General features: G+C 51.3%; 3 protein-coding genes across 4 annotated transcripts in view; 2 read left to right on the forward strand and 1 right to left on the reverse strand.

Moving 5' to 3' along the window:
• Positions 1–59: 59 nt before the first annotated feature.
• LOC100032294 (myotubularin-related protein 9-like) lies at positions 60–8,505 on the reverse strand. 2 transcript variants are annotated; one of them, XM_056795280.1, is made up of 10 exons: positions 7,850–8,489; positions 6,981–7,089; positions 6,689–6,814; positions 6,381–6,554; positions 5,794–6,014; positions 3,778–3,939; positions 3,033–3,174; positions 1,866–2,086; positions 467–618; positions 60–384 (listed from the first exon to the last, which is right to left on the reverse strand). In XM_056795280.1, the coding sequence occupies exons 1-10, from the start codon at positions 8,029–8,031 to the stop codon at positions 284–286; spliced, it is 1,590 nt and encodes a 529-aa protein (XP_056651258.1). In that variant the 5' UTR covers positions 8,032–8,489; the 3' UTR covers positions 60–283. The 2 variants fall into 2 exon arrangements, with proteins under 2 accessions (XP_056651258.1, XP_056651257.1); XM_056795279.1 differs by having other exon boundaries at positions 60–618; positions 7,850–8,505.
• Positions 8,506–11,361: 2,856 nt separating this feature from the next.
• FAM167B (family with sequence similarity 167 member B) lies at positions 11,362–13,804 on the forward strand. The gene is made up of 2 exons (XM_001366116.4): positions 11,362–11,764; positions 12,636–13,804. The coding sequence occupies exons 1-2, from the start codon at positions 11,504–11,506 to the stop codon at positions 12,909–12,911; spliced, it is 537 nt and encodes a 178-aa protein (XP_001366153.1). The 5' UTR covers positions 11,362–11,503; the 3' UTR covers positions 12,912–13,804.
• Positions 13,805–13,977: 173 nt separating this feature from the next.
• The window catches only part of LCK (LCK proto-oncogene, Src family tyrosine kinase), a 34,522-nt gene continuing 32,135 nt past the window's right edge, over positions 13,978–16,364 (forward strand). The window contains exon 1 of the mRNA XM_007492883.3: positions 13,978–15,641. The gene's annotated coding sequence lies outside the window, so the exon portion shown is untranslated. The remainder of the gene's footprint in view (positions 15,642–16,364) is intronic.

Genomic DNA, 16,364 nt, shown 5'->3' on the forward strand with positions numbered 1-16,364 from the left:
TTAGTGGTCAGTGGGGACTTGTCCATCCCTTCTTCCCACTGAGACTTCAGGAAACAGGGGACAAGCACAGGTTCATTTATTGTCAGCTTTTTCCTCTACTTCATGGCCCTGGAAGTAAAAAGGTTGGGAATACCTACAGCTGAGCCTTGGAGCTGCTGGAGTCCCTGCTTGGGCTTTCAGTCTTCTAGGCTGCCAACTAGGCACCCTAGGGCCTTTAAAGTCTGAAGCAAAGGCTAGAAGTGGGCATTTAGAGTGAGTGCTCCTGTGCTCAAGGATGGAGGCTTCATAGGGTGTCCACCACTTCTTCCTCTGTCACTATTTTCCAGAGCTGTGTCCATGCCTCTTGGACAGGCTCAGGTGGACGAGTCCATCGGAGGAAAAGGCCTAGAATTAGGTGTGGGGAGGAAGCCAGTTAGAGCTGAGCCTATACTGAGGGCTGGCAGGGGGACTGGGAAGGACACCTTACCTGCCCACAACTGAAGGCTCTGGGGCTCCACTGAAGGCCATAAGGCCAGGGGGTTCGGTGAGTAGATTGGGTTACAGAATCTTTGTCGTTCCTTTGATTGGTTCAGACTGGACCATAAGGAGTGTGTCTTTGTCTTCACTTCACACAAGTACCTGGCCAGAAAGCGGAGTAGGTTAGGCCTCTGGCATTGAGGTTCCAAAAAGGGAGACCAGCCCCTGCTTATGAGTGGGCCCATGTACCATCTTCTGGGCTAGATGAGTAGGAGCTTTAGGGCTTAAGTGCAGGCAGCTAACTGGTTGCTACCTCTAGTCAACAATACTAGGGTCAGTGTCAGGGGCCACTCGGGAGCATATGATCCTCCAGCCACTGAAGGCTTTCTCCTTAGCCGGATTCCAGGGAGGGTGGAGAAGCAATGTTTCATAGCTGAGAAAGCCTTGAACTGGGAGTTGGGAAACCTGGGTTGGAGTCTCAGCTCCAGCACTTAGCAGCTGTGAGACTGAGCAAATCCTCCCCTTTCTGTAAAATGAGTGTGAGGCTGTTGCCCTCTGACTACCTGTCGAAGAAAGCTCCCAGTAGTAAGAGCACCCCCACCCCCACCCCCAGCTTCCTCACCTGCCACCCCATGGGAGCATCAGAGAGATCAGAGATGCACAGGGCATCTGGCCTGACCCCTTCCTACAGATGAGGAAATAGCATCTTGCCAAGGCTACACAGTAAGTGGCAGAACCATGAGATGCAAATCAGGATTAACCTCTTATTTAGCTGTTTTCGGTCACGTCTGACTCTTTGGAGTGGTTTTGCCATTTCTTTCTCCAGCTCATTTTACAGTTGAGACTGAGGCAAACAGGGTTAAGTGACTTGCCCAGGGTCACCCAGCTTGTATGTGTCTGAGGTGAGATTTGAACCCAGGTCTTCCTGACTCCAGGTCCAGCTCTCTATCCACTGTACCACTTAACTGCCTTCCTATTACAGATAAGAGTGGATCACAATTATATGGAGTGCTTGGAAGATCTATAGACCTTTGTCCTTAGGTATGATCTCATTTAATCCTCATAACAACCTGTTTACAGGTGAAACTGAGCCTAAGGGGTCAAATGGCTTGTTCCACATCACATAGCTCCTTAGGAGCAGGCTGGTCATTGGAACCTAGGACTTTATCCACTGCAGCTAACAGACCACCTGACGTGATGCTCTCCCTGGAGGCCTTTGGGCCATAGCTGGTTCCTCGTCATGGTGCTGTGTTTGACTCAGGTGCCCTCTGAAGCTCCTTTTTGTCCTGCTCCTGTAATTCTGTGATTTGAGGCCTTTGGCTTTCATTTTCCCCCACATTGGTCTCTGTAGGCATGGGGAAGGGAAAGGAGCTGGATAGGAGGGCCCCGGCCCAGCTCCAGGGTCTCACCTCTCCTTCTCGCTGTTGCAGAGAAAGGTGCCAAAGGGTGAAGCGTAAGCGTGCTCAAACAAGGCCAGCAGCATCCCTTCCCCAAACTCCAGGGAAAGCGGAAATTGCCGGCTCAGCTGCCACACACAGTCCAGGAACAGCAGGAAGGTGGGCGCCTCGTGTTTGGGGCGGCCTTGGGCATAGGCAGAGTGGGCACATCGCTGCTGAAAAGGGTGACCAGCCTGGGGAAAGAGGATGTGAAAATTGGATTTAGCTCTCCCCTGATTGTAAGAATGAAGATACTTAGCTCTTCCTTGATAGTGAAGATAAAATTGTAATCCCTGATCTATTTTTAGATTTAAATCCCCAAAAGTGTTAACTCAGTATTTAAAGTAGATCTACCCATTTTAATCTACAAAAAGGTGTGAACTAACCACTAAAGGTATGATTTAATCAAAAAAGGTGTGAACATATACTGAGTGGGCAGTCCTGGAGAGGAGCTGCTGTGATTGGTAGACGTGAAATTTAGGGGAGGTGACACAAGAGAAAAAGATCTTTAAATAGAAGACCACAGAGGCCAGAAGAGATAGATTGAAGAACTCTGACACAGAGTTGGACTGGAGGATCAGTCTCAAGCTTGAATGAAGAGTGAAGAAGAATCACTTGGAGGAGAGACTTCAATCAGTTGCTTGGAGTCAGACTGGAAGTGAGACACTCAGACTTGGAGTGAAGACACTTGGCTGTGGAACTGGACCCCTGCAGGAGCTCTTGCAAGAGACCTCATACTGCTTTCCTTTTAGATGGTCACTGGTGAGTGTAAAGGCTGACTTAGTTTTCCTGCTTTTCTGGAGGTGTGAACCTCCGAGAAAGGCCCATCATCTTGGGACTCTTCCCTGATTAGGGCCTTAGAATTTCTACCTGGCTCAGAGGAAACTGGAGTTTTCTCTCTCTCTCTCATTTCTTAATATCTTCTCTCTATTGTAAATAAAACTACCATAAATTCCATTTTACTTTAGTATTTCATTTTGGGATTTAGAAATTAAATCCCTGGTGACCACCAATTAATATATTCAAGTCCAACCACAATTGAATTTAATAAGAAAAAAGGATAAGTGGGAGCCAGCTTCAGAGAGATGTCCCTGATATCCCAGACTCCCACTGGGGCTGGGACCTCTGGGTGCCTCTTACCTGGATCCATTCCCGTTCCAGCAGGCTTTGGAAGCCATGCATGGTTCTGCATTTGGGATCCAGGATGAGTTGTGCCAGTGAGGTCACGAGGAGGGTGGCATCAGTGCCCTCAGCCCCATGGACCAGGAAACAGACCCCTTCCCTGCACAGATCCAAGAGGCTCTTAGTAGGAGCCTCCCAGTTCCCCATACCCAGTCCCAAGAAGTCAGGCCGATTCTCCCCAGGGCATGTAGTGAAACAAAGGGACCTTTGTGGAGGGACAGAGCCCTTGGGGGAACTTCATTGGGGTGGCAATACCAGGAGGGACTCTACCCACAGCACCACCCTGGCTCAGGCCCTCACCTCTCATCCAGGAGAGTGGAATGGCTAGATGAGTGGTCTCCCTCCTGCCCACCCACAGCCTCTCCCTCCACAACCACCCTTAACACAGCTGCCCAGATTAAACTGACTAGCTCACTGCCCTGGTGGAAACTTTCAGCAGCCTTTGAAGCCTTCTATAATACCCCCTTAGCTTCCTTTTCTATCTGGCTCTCACACTCCACCCCGTCCGATGCTGTTTCTGTGGAACTGGAATGCTTACTGTTTCCCCATCTTATTCCTGTTTGCTAGCCTGGTTGGAGGTTGGGACTCCTATGGGATGCGCTGGACCAAGGCTGGGGGTGGGATGCTCATCTAGCATCTGGCCGAGCCTGGGGCATGTCCTCCTCCTAGGGTGGGCATTGTCCCCTTGCCCCATGGACCTTACCTATCCATGCCCTGGGCTACCAGACAGGCAGTGGTCAGTGCTTCCTTAACATGCGTCAGCCACCGACAGCCATCGAGCCGGCTGAGCCAGCGGTCCATGCTCAGTGAGGGATCTGTACAGGCCTCTACCAGACGCACAAAACTGTCCTGCAGGGGCCGGCCCCTGGGGGGGAAAAGGCAGACTGGTTACCTCTCACCCCCAAACCTGTTCCTCGAAAGAGTCTGGAGGAGCCCAACACATCTATCCACCTCCTCTTACAGAGGCTCCTCCATTCTAGTTGGCCATCCAACCTAAACCCTTAAGTGCTCCTCTTCTTGGGCACTTGGCCCTCCTCTGATGACCCTCTGCTCCTCCCCAGGTCCACTGCAATTCAGTTTTATCATCGTAACTCATCCAAAAGGGTGGCTAGGTGGCACACTGGATAGAGCACCAAGCCTGGACTTGGGAGGTCCTGGATTCAAATGTGACCTCAAGACACTTCCCAGCTGTGTGACCCTGGGCAAGTCACTTTATTCCATTTGCCAAGTCCTTTCTCTTCTGTCTTACTAAGGGTTAAAAAAACAATTCATCTAAGTGTACCCTACATCCTTGAACTTTTCAACCAGTATGCCTTCCATCTGCTTGCTTTTCTGAAATATGCCAGCTGTTACAACCTTTTCCTCCAGATTTCCAGGCCAGGAGCCATAAACTCCTTACTCCCCACTAAAGTTTCCCTGGGGCAGCTGGGTAAAACAGTGCTTAGAGGGCCAAGTCTGGTGTTGTTGGGAAGACCAGAGTTCAAATGTGGTCTCAGGCACTACTAGCTGTGTGACCATGGGCAAGTCACTCAACCTCTGCCTTGGTTTCTTTATCTGTAAAATGAAAATAATATTAGCACCCCAGGGTTGTGAGAACCAAATGAGATAATAATTGCAAAATGCCTGGTGCATAGTAAGTGCTATATAAATGTTTATTATTATTATTATTATTATTTAAGTTTTTAAATCTTTCAATATTTTGTTTCCAATTACATGTAAAAACAAAATTTAACATTAGCTTTATAAATTTTTGAATTCCAAGGTCAGCCATTTTAAAAATTTGACCTACATTTGAACTTTCCCCTCCAATTAGTATCATCTCCTCCAATTAATAGACTGTGAGCTCCTTGGGAGCAGGAACTGCCTTGACTGTCCTTTTTCTTTCTTTTTTTTTTTAAATTGATTCATTTACTGATTCACACATTCTCTCAATGACCTTTCTGGCTTATGTTTACTCTCTCCATCCCATCCACCCCCTGGTACATCTTCAGGGGGCTCAGTGCTAAGAGTCTGGCTCAATTTCTCAGCCTACTCTCTGCATCTGGCTGGCATGGGGTCTCTAGATCTCTGCGTCCTTCCCTCCAGAATGATACCCCTCTAAAGACTGAGGTGTTTGAAATTCCACTCACACCAATGGAGGAGAATCCACTCTGCCTCTTCCCCCCAGAAACTAATCCTTAAGCCCTCATCAGGATCCCAAGGCCTTTCCCTATTGTCCCAGCCCCTCTGGCTTCCCCACTTTGATTTTGCTTTCTCCCCTGCTACCTGGTCATTTGCCGCTCATTTCCCGGGACTTCTCTATCCCGCTGTTGGAACCTCTCTCCCGGCTAGATCGCCTCCACCCTGGGACTTACACCTTGTCCTCTGAAAGGAAGGTGGAATGGCCTCCCCCAACCTCCATTTAAGGAGGGCGCCCCAGAAGAGGCATCTCTTCATTTCCCTCCTGGCTGCACTCTTTCATGTCCCTATCTTTGGGATATATTTGCCCATCCCCCATTAGAGGATTCTTTGTATTCTCAGCGCTGCACCATGCTTGGCACACGGTAGGTGCTTAATAAATGTTTGTTGACTGATGGCAGTAGAACCATCACCTGGAATCCTTTGTCCCTGAATTACAAATTCGTGTCCCTGCATAACCCCCGTCATTCGATTCTTTTGCTTCCAGAGCTCTAGAAGAAATCGTTTGTTCGGCAGGAAATGGTGCGAGTCGGCTATTTACCTCTCCAGGGGCCGATGCAGCCGCTTCCAGCCAGGGTACGCTGCCTTGGCTTCCGTGCCACCCCCGGTTATTCGGGCCTGCTTGACGGCCTGGGCCGAGCGGGTGTCCAAGACTAAGCCCCGCTGACCGCCCAGGGCCAGAGCTGCCCGCAGCAGCTCCTCGTCCTCCGCACAGCGTCGCCGGTTGGCCCCCTGCAAGGGCTGGCTGGAGCGGAGCATCACCTTGGGGTGGGATGAGTGACCCAGTTTACGGCCCAGGGATAAGGCCATCCGGTCAGCCGGGAGTGAGGGGGGCAGCCAGAGTCGGGGCGAGCCGAAGGGGCTCGGGATAGCTGGGAGAATTCCGGAGGTCAGGTCTGGTTGGGGCAGGGTTGGAATCCATCTGGGAACGGGCTGAAGGTGCGCTGGGGAGAAGCCTAGGGGTGGCGCGGGATGGATTGCCCGCGGTGGGGTGGGGGGCGTGGTTCGGGTGTCTGGATGGAGCCCCGGGGCTAGGAGAGGAGCGTGGGGCGAGGGGGACAAGGCTAGGCTACAGCGAGGGCTGAGCAATGAGCGGGGTGCGGGGCCGGGAGCCGGTTCTAGACTCACTGTGCCGTTGGTACTATGATAGTAACTGAGCACAGGGAAGCGGCCACCTTGACGAAAGTGGGCGCTCCGTGCCAGGACCTCGTCCCCGATCCCGCGGGGCACCACCAGGGCAGGCGGGTAGCTGGCGCACACCTGGAAGTCCCTGTTGACCGTGCTCAGGCGCCAGGCGTCAGTCTGTAGGAACGGAGGGGAGGAGTCTCTGAAGGCTCCCTCCCCCCACAGCTCCCATCCAGGGGCACAAACCCTTTCCCGCAGCCTCCCTAAGTTCCTCCTGCAGCTGCCCTCAGCCCTCTCTCCCCGGCAACTACCTCGAGGGCCACCTGCTGATAGAAGTGGTCCGGGGGGTACAGGTCCTCGGCGTCTCCCAGCCTCAGGCTCTGGGGCCTGAAGAAGAATGGATAGGAAGTGGTGACAGATTCCAGCGAGGACAAGGCCTTGAGGAGAAAGGCAGGAAGCACGTCTGGGGACCCCAGGCTCGACACTCAAAGCTTCTCCGTGCGCTGGCCGATGTTCTCGCCCCTGCCACCCTCTGCGCCCCACACCCCTCCCCCAATACCCGGGGGTGGATTTGCTGCCCCAACCCTGGCACACCCTGCCCACCTCGATGGAGCTGGCGATGTCCAGCGTCTCCCCCAAGCCTTCGATCTCCAGCTGCAGAACCTGCAGGTCCTTACACTTCAGTGTGATGGTGCCTGAGTTTCCCGCCACCCTGAGGGGAGAAGTCGGGCAGGAATCAGTGGGCTAAATGGCACGGGGGAAGAGATACAGGGTCAGTATGGGACTCCTAAGGGCCAATGGAGGATCACGGGGGAGTTGGGGGCTGGAGGGGGAACGGGAATGGAGGGACACTGAGGGCAGTATTGGACGCATAGGACAAGTGGAGCAGGAATCAGTAGAGGGAGGGGAAACACCGGTCCAAGGGGAAAGATCAGAGAGGTCTTTGGGGAAGGGTACATTGCAGGGTTCTTTGAAGGGACACAGGAGTGGGTGGGGGAGACCCGTGGTTTCGGGGACAGTGGGGAAAAGGAGACATATGAGGTGTCATAGGGACATGGGACAGAAGTGGAAGATGCATAAGAAAGTATGGCCGAGGTAGTTCGGCTCTCTTTGGACAGAGGATTGAGCCCTGACGAGTCCCAGCCAACAGGCGACACGTCGGCTCTCTGGCTGGCTGGCTCTGAGCCCCACGTATTTTCCAACTAAGCAGTTCCCAATCTTCCGGGAATGCGCCTCAGCCCTGATAGCCTCTCCTCCCCAGGAAGTACCCCCAGCCACACACACACACACACACACACACACACACACACACACACACACACACACACACACACACACACACACACACAGTAGCATCTCCTCCACCAGTCACCATGTTCTCTTGGTGCTGGCAGCGCTCTCTTGCTCCCTGTGCCCCTGCCCCTCTCCCCTGTGCCCAGCTAGGACCCTGCCCTGACCCCAAGCCCTCTCACCTCTTTTCCACTGCATCCACATTGTGCAACAACAGCCACAGGTCGCTAGGGCTTCCGTGCCCCGCAGACAGCAGCAGGTGGTGGCTGGTGATACACAGCGTGCCCCTCACCGTAGACTGCCCAGGACCAGGCAGGAGAAGCGCCTCTGCCCGGCCAGTACGGATCAATTCCGAGAACTCCATCCTGGAGGCCCAGGACTGGGGGGGCAGGGGTGGGGCAAGTCTCAGGGTGCTGTGGTTATTGTGGGACTCAAAAAGGTAGGGGTCCCAGGGTGCTGCAGCCCCAGGACACAGGCAGTCCTCTCAGCCCAAAAGGAGGATCAGGGCGGGAACCCAATAATCTGTATGGTCCCTGGGATGGGGTAGGGGAACAGGAACTGCCCCTGGGGCGGGTGAAGCTTGCAAGACGGGGCTGTTAAGGTGGCCCCACAGCTAGGGAGCTTTGGTTGCTCAAGTTTGACACTGCTTGGAATCTAACTGGAAACCCACGTGTTCTTGAACCCAGTACACCCCAAAAATTCCCGAACAGAGCTCTCTTCTCCTCCGCCTTGCTCCTTGAAATAATGGGCCAGGGAATTGTCGAATTCTTCTTCCTTCTCCTCTTCCTCCTCTCTCAGGCTTACCCCTTCCCTCTGGCCTTGAAGTCAGAAGCCCTGGACAGAAGTCCTGCCACTAATTTTTTAATGAATGCATTTTAAAGTATTACTTTTTTTTCCATCACAGCCATTTCCAAATATCTCCCTCCCCCATCTCCAGTGAGCCTCCTTCCCTTACAAGGAGACACAGTTAAGTCAAACATTCTTGGCAGTGCCAGGCAATGTATAAGATATTTTGCCCACCACTCCAAGGAAAGGGGAGGTGGGGCAGAAGTGAATTTCCCCTTCCCTTCCCCCTTAGTAAGCGGCCTTTTCCCTTGCCCTCAGAGCCCATGTATATTATATTTTCCTGGTTTAGTTTCCTTCCCTTTATATCAATTCATTCATGCCTTCCTGTGTCTCACTGAATTCCTCCTGTTTCTTGTTTCTTACAGGGAGATGTGCATATACCACAATTTGTTCAGCCATTCCCCAATCAAGGGGCACACACTTTATCTCCAGCTTGCTTTGTTTTGCCACCAGCTAGTCCTAGGCTGTCAAAATCCCTTTCCCACTCTGATCCTCAGTCTCTGGAAGTAACAGATGGATTAGCTGGTCTCCGAGTACTTCCCAGTACTTAAATTGAGTCCTCTCTGTTGGGTCCCCACTGGGCTACCTTAAAAGCTGACAATGTCTTCTTATCTGGTGATCGTTGGTTAAGGAGCGCCCCCTGGGGGGTAGTTGGCTCATAACTTAAGTGCCCTGATCCTTGGCACCCAGGGTGCCACAGGGGAGGCCATCCTGAAGCTCCTCCAGGCTCTTCTCCAGGATCAGTACCTTCAATCTCCAACCTCCAGAATTCCATCTTTGACACCTTTTCTGAGTATCCCAACACAACCTAGCACCTACTCCCCCAGTCAGGTACCCCACAGTCTCTACTCCCCCATTAGAATCTAATACTCTGGTGTATGATATACCCAAAGATCCCTGCTTTCAGGACAAAAACCCACTGTTTGACAAAAACTGCTGGGAAAATTGTAAAATAGTATGGGAGAGAACAGGTTTAGATCAACATCTCACACCAAGATAAATTTAGAATGAATGACTTAAATATGAAGAAGGAAATTATAAAAAAAATGAGGTGAACATAGAATAGTTTACCTGTCAGATCTATGGGAAAGGAAAGATTTTAAGACTAAGCAAGAGCTAGAAAACATTACAAAATGTAAAATAAATAATTTTGATTACATTAAATTAAAAGGTTTTTGTACAAACAAAACCAATGCAATCAAAATTAGAAGGGAAGTAAAAAATTGGGAAAAAATCTTTATAACAAAAACCTCTGACAAAGATATAATTTCTCAAATTATACAAAAAATTGTACAAAAAAGCAAGCCATTCTCCAAATGATAAATGGGCAAGGGGCATGAATAGGCAATTTCCAGATAAAGAAATCAAAACTATCAATAAGCACATGGAAAAGTGTTCTAAATCTCTTATAATTAGAGAAATGCAAATCAAAACAATTCAGGTACCGCCTCACACCTAGCAGATTGGCTAACATGAGAGCAAAGGAAAGCAATAAATGCTGGAGGGGATGTGGCAAAATTGGGACATAAATGCATTGCTAATGGAGTTGTGAATTGATCCAACCATTCTGGAGGGCAATTTGGAACTATGCCCAAAGTCTTTTAAAGAAAAGACTTCCTGGGGGGGGGGGGTAGGTAGCTGGGTAGCTCAGTGGATTAAGAGTCAGGCCTAGAGTTGGGAGGTCCTAGGTTTAAATCTGGCCTCAGATACTTCCCAGCTGTGTGACCCTGAGCAAGTCACTTAACCCCCATTGCCTAGCCCTTACCACTCTTCTACCTTGGAACCAATATACAGTATTGATTCCAAGACAGAAGGTAAGAGTTAAAAAAAAAAAGACTGCCTGCCCTTTGATCCAGCCATATCACTGCTGGATTTGTACCCCAAAGAAATAATAAGGAAAAAGACTTGTACAAAAATATTTATAGCTTCCCTCTTTGTGGTGGCAAAAAAATTGGAAAATGAGGGGGTCTCTATCGATTTGGGGAATGGCTGAACAAACTGTGGTATCTATTGGTGATGGAATACTATTGTGCTCAGAGGAATAATGAACTGGAGGAAATCCATGCGAACTGGAACAACCTCCAGGAATTGATGCAGAGTGAAAGGAGCAGAACTAGGAGAACATTGTACACAGAGATGGATACACTGTGGCACAATCAAATGTAATGGACTTCTCTACTAGCAGCAATGCAATAATACAGGACAATTCTGAGGGACTTATGAAAAAGAACACTATTCACATCCAGACAGAACTGTGGGAGTAGAAAAACACAGAAGAAAAACAACTACTTGATCACATGGGTCAATGAGGATATGATTGGGGATGTAGACTCTAAATGATCACCCTCATATAAATATTAATAATATGGAAATAGGTCTTGATCAATGACACATGTAAAACCCAGTGGAATTGCTCATTGGCTATGGGAGGGGGGAGGAGGGGAAGAAAAGAACATGAATCATGTAACCATGGAAAAATATTCTAAATTAATTAATTGAATAAAAATTTTCAATAAAAAAGAATCTAATACTCTGCCACCCTCCAGACTAGTACTCCCCATTCTGCCCCCTGATCCAGCTTGAGATACCACATTCTGCTCCTATCCCAATCTGAGTTTTGGCTCTCAGTGGTTCCCCTCAATCAAGATGGAAGAGATAGGAAGGAAAGTTCGGAGATGCCAAAGGGCAGAGCCAACATCCCCAGTAACTCCCTGACCTGGAGACATTTCCTTTCAGAGAACAGGGTAAAAACAATTAAACTTGACCTTGAGGCCAGAGAAACTGAGATCCTGCCCCCCTAACTCCCCCATTGCTTTCCTCTGGGGGGGTCACGTGAGTTCCCATTATTATAGAATTCCAGGGAAATCAGCCACACACTCACACTCAATCTTACACACTCCCTCCTACTCTTAACTTCGGCAACAGATTACCCATCTGTCCCCTTCAGCACAAGGAAGGACATCTCTAGTTCTGTCAGAGCGGCCATCATCATGTCCCTAGGGTCTCTGGCATTTGTGGCCCTGGGTGAGGAGGAAGAACAAGAGGAGGAGACACTGGACAGCTTGAAGGCTCTCACTGCCAAACTGAAGCTACAGACCAGAAGGCCCTCATACCTCGAGTGGACAGCCCGGGTCCAAAGCCAAGCCTGGCACCGAGGTCATGCCAGAGCTGAACTGGAGGAACCAGGTCCTAGGGCCATCTGTGGTTTTCACACTCTGGATGATGCCTTGCAGTGGCTCAGAGAGGAGCTGGTAAGTCTGCAGTAGGGGTGGTCTTGGTAGAGGAGGGTAGTATGAAGTCATTGTCAGGGAGCCCCCACCCCCATTTAAGGGAGAGAGGCACAGAGGGAGGTCCTAGGCTGAGGAAGAATTTGCTGATTTTCAGAAACCCTTTTCAGTTCAGACAGAATGGGATAGTATGTAGGGAAAAAATGGGCTTTTTGAGTTAGGGGACCTAGTTCAAATCCTTGTGTAGATCTCTTCCCCCTGAGTGTGGACAAATCACTTGACCCTTCTGGGCCTCAGTTTCCTCATCTGTCAAGTGAGGGTGTTGGACTAAGATCTTTTCTCTCTCTTAGTCTATGATCCCGATTTCTCTAGGGGAGACCGAAGTCTGTGGTAGGGTGGAGACAGGAAGAGTGAAGCCCCGGCCTCAAGAAATAACTTATCATGAAATGTTCAAATCCCCCTCACCATAGCCTGTGCCTCCAACCCAGTGGATGCTTAATCAGTCTTTGGTGACTGAATAGATGAGCCCCTGAGTCCATTCTCGAGGCAGGGGAACAGAGACTTGGATTCCAATCTCAACCGCTCCCCTCCCTGACACTTGTGAGGAAGTGCATTGTAAACCCTCAAAGGCTACGGCCAAGGGAGTTATTATTATCTTTCCTGGAAGAGGAGGAAGAGGAGAGGGTGGAGCTGGGCTCGGGAGGAAGGAGGAGCCAGGAAGGACTGAGCTGGACGGGTCAGAGAATGTCAGCGCTTCAAGGGGCTGGCAAGCTGCCTGGACGCAGGATGGAGGTGGGGAAGAAACACCTCTGCCCACAGCATCTCTGGCTCCCTGCCCAAAGTGGCGGGCAGGCAGCCAAGGCCCCCATTCCCCAGCTCGAATCATTTCCCCCAGAGGCAGATGCGGGCCCAGGACCGGGAGCTGGCCGGGCAGCTACTGCGCCTCCGGTCCCGCATGCACCAGCTCAAGGTGGAACAGATCTGCAGGCAACACCAGGAACTGTTAGATGATGCCGAGCTGGAGGCCGAGGCTGAGGGCCTGGGCTTTGGCGAGGCTGGCCAGCTGCTGAGCCCGGGCTCCCTCCGGCCCACTCGCCTCCTCGCTCCCCCGCTCAGGGACATCGGCCTCACGCGGATGAACATCAGTGCTCGTCGGTTCACGCTCTGTTGAGCAGCCGGGCCCTGCTGCAGAGAGCTGGGCGTCCTCAGCTCTCTTTCAGGACTGTCCGACCCAGACCCCACCCCCAGTCACCCTGGGCCGGAGAAGGGTCCCAGTTCACAGACTCGTGGGAGGGAGAGAGCCCTGCAGCTTTTCCAGGGCCGATTCGTCCCAGTTCCCCACACGAGGGCCCTTTGGGCATGTTCACCCTTTCCCAAACTCTCCAATAAATGCTATCCCTGCCTGCAAACTGGCTTCCTGCTGTGGGTTCCTGGTGCTCCTCAGCTACCTAGTCCCTGGGGGATGGATAGAGGTCACCAGGTGTGCATGTTTTCAAGGGAGGAAAACCTGTTTCTGGCTCAAGCCCCCAGCTTTTAGCTCTATGTCTGTTCTCTCTCTTGTCATCCGGTTTTGGCGTTCTGGCTCTCTGCTTTGTGTCTGTTTCTCTGTCTCAGTCTCTCAGGGTATTTCTGTCCCTTTAACTGTCTCCTCTGTCTCTCTATCTCTGGCTTTCTGTTTCTCTCCCTCTCCCTCTCCTTCTCCTTCTGCCTCCCACTATCTGTCTCTGTCTTCTCCTCCCTCTCCCTCCCTTCCTCCCTCTGTCTGTCTGTCTGCCTGTTTCTCTCCTTCTCCATCTCTCTCTCTCTCACTCTCTCCTCCTTCTCCCCCTTCCTCCCTCTCTCCCAATCTGTCTCCTCTTTTTCTCCCTTCCTCTGTCTGTCTCTGTCTCTGTCCTCCCTCTCTCTGATGGTGTTGTCCTCCCTTTCTCCCTCTTCCTCCCTGTCTCTATCTGTCTCCCTCCCTCCCTCCCTCCCTTCCTCTGTCTCTCTGACTTTGTCCCTGTCTCTCTCCTTCTCCCTCTCTCTCTGTGGCTCTCTTCCTCTCCCCTACATTTCTCCTTCTCTCCCTCCCTGTCTCTCAATCTCTGTCTCTGTCTGTATCTCTCTCTCTCCCCCTCCCTTCTTTCTGTCTCTCCTTTTACATCTGTTTCTCAGTCTCTGTTTTTGTCTCTTTGTTCCTCTCCCTCTATAGCTTTTGTTTCTGCTGTTCACCTCTCTCTTTGTCTGACTTTCCATCTTTGGCTTCCTTCCCCTCCCCCATTTCCTGCCCCCTCACCCGCCTCAGTTGAGGTGAGCAAGACCAGCACCAGTTTCCACCTCTCAAACCCCAACAATGTCTCTGTGGCCTCTTCTTCCCCTGTCCCCACACCCCTCCCCTTTCCTCAACTTTTAGGCTCAAGTCGAGGGTGTGGGAGCTATTTCCAGCCCAGGAGTGCTTGAATCTGCCCGGCAGAGTTCACTGAGTCCAACCAAAGCTTAGTTGTTGGTGGTGGCCTGGAGGGCAAGGAGGCCTGTTGACTCATTTCTGTCCCTCACTGAGCTGTGTGTCTGGGCTGGGGTGCCTCAGAGGCCTGCAGGAAGCCCAGATGAGGCATCGCTTTTCCACGACTTTGCCAGTGTCCACTTGTCCCCAGAGGGAAGTCAGGGCTGAGAGGACCCCTAGAGGCCATCTAGTCTGAAGGAGGTAGGGTGATACAGTGGAAGACACGTGGGGTCTGGAGTGTGAGGACCCCAGTTCAAAAGTTAGTTCTGCCTCTGATCCCTTGTATGATCTGGGACCAGTCACTGAATTCCTATAGATCTGTTAGGTGGGAAGCTCCCTGTGGGCAGGGGCTCTTTTTTGCTTCTTTTTTAGGGCTTAGCACAATGGCTGGCACTTAGGAGATGTTTAATAAATGGTTGGTGACTTTCTTCATCTGTAAAATGGGTGGGTTGTACCAGATGGCCTTTGTGGTCTTGCATCTCAAAGTCTGTGATTCTCTATCATTTCAATCCCTTCATCTGGAAAAGATGGAAATTCAAACTCAAAGACAAGGTCACATAGCAAGTCAGTGGTGCATCAGTCCGTGTGGGAGGAGCTGGCTAGGGATGGAAGGGGAGATGACTTCCCCTGCTGAGTCCTCCCTGACTGTTGCCTCCCCCGGTTCAGTCCAGATGTTCCCAAGGCCCTCCTCTTCGTAGTGCCAGACCTTTGGGCACCAGACGACCAAGGTTTGGGAAGAGATTTCCTGAGGGCATCCTTGGATGGGAAGAAAACAGATCTTTATTTTTACTACTCTTTAAATAAAATTTGTCATTTCCTTCAGTGATGATTAAAAACAACAACAACATTCTGAGAGGGAATCCAGAGGTTTTACCAGCCTTCCAAAGAGGTCCACAGTACAAAAAAAAAAATGCTAAGAACCCCTGATCGAGTCCAACCAGCTCACTAAACAGAAGAAGAAACCACTTGAGAGGGGAAGTGACTTACCCAAAGTCACATAACACCACCCTACGTCTTCTGACTCCAATGCTCTCTATAGTCTGTCACCCCCTTTCTCCACCTACATATATTAGGAATTCCCTGATGGGGAAGCCTGGAACCCCCTGTGACCACAGCTCCCTACTATCAGGCCCCTGGATGTTGGGGGGTGTGGCTGGCACTGTTGTTCTGGGCTTGTGGTTGAGGGAGGGCCTGACTTGGGTTCTGGGGTTGGCTGCTGCCTTCTTTCTCACTCACTCTCTCAGAAGGAGGCAGGAAGTTGGGGTTGGACGTGGGCTGGTTGCTGAGAAGTCAAATTGAGGCAGTGACAAGGAGTTGGAACCCTCGTCCATCCTCCGGGTGGTGATGGGGCTGATGGACCCGAAGGACCATGTGAGCCGGGCTCAGTGAACGTACCAGGCAGGAGCCCACCATAGGCAGGTAAGGAAAGGGTACCCAGGGCTTAAAGGGGCAGCCAAAGGGAAGGGGATGGCAAGAAGCCTTGAGAAGGGTCTTGGGAGAATCTCAGGCCACTGTGGGACCCTCGTGTGACAGGACCCTCTGCTTGGTGGACATCTGGACGAGCCCTGAGAGTCCTGCAATGCCTCCTCATCCCCTGGCATTGGCCCCATGGTAACCCCACGCTGGTTCTAGAGAGCCCAGACTTGTCTCTGGGGACCCCCTGACCTTACGCCTGTGTGAGAATCTTGAGCCCAGCCCCACAGGCGTTCCACAGGGAGGGAGCCGTGGTTCCTGGGTTCTGGAGGCAAAGGCTGCCTTCTCCAACCATGGGTTTGGGGAAGTCCCTGAAACTTGACTGGGGCACAGGGGAGCTGGGTTTGGAGCCAGAGGAGTCCCAATCCAAATAGGGGCAGTGTCATGAGAGTGAGTGACCAGGAGGGAGGAGAGCGGAAAAGCTTTAGACTGTATCCGGTCTCTTCGGATGGGGTGGGTCATAAGGTGGGACCTAAGATGACCCCTTGCCTGGGACAGGCAAGACTCGATGAGTGGAGGCTTTGGGGAATTCCCCAACTGCCTTAATATGCATTTGTAAGGGGCAGATCGGTAGCTTAGTGGATAGAGAGCAAGACCTGGGGATGGAAGGCCCTGGGTTCAAATGTGGTCTCTGATACTCCCTAACGGTGTGACCCTAGACAAGTCACT

This window comes from Monodelphis domestica, chromosome 4 (genome assembly GCF_027887165.1).
Source record: "Monodelphis domestica isolate mMonDom1 chromosome 4, mMonDom1.pri, whole genome shotgun sequence".
NCBI lineage: Eukaryota > Metazoa > Chordata > Mammalia > Didelphimorphia > Didelphidae > Monodelphis > Monodelphis domestica.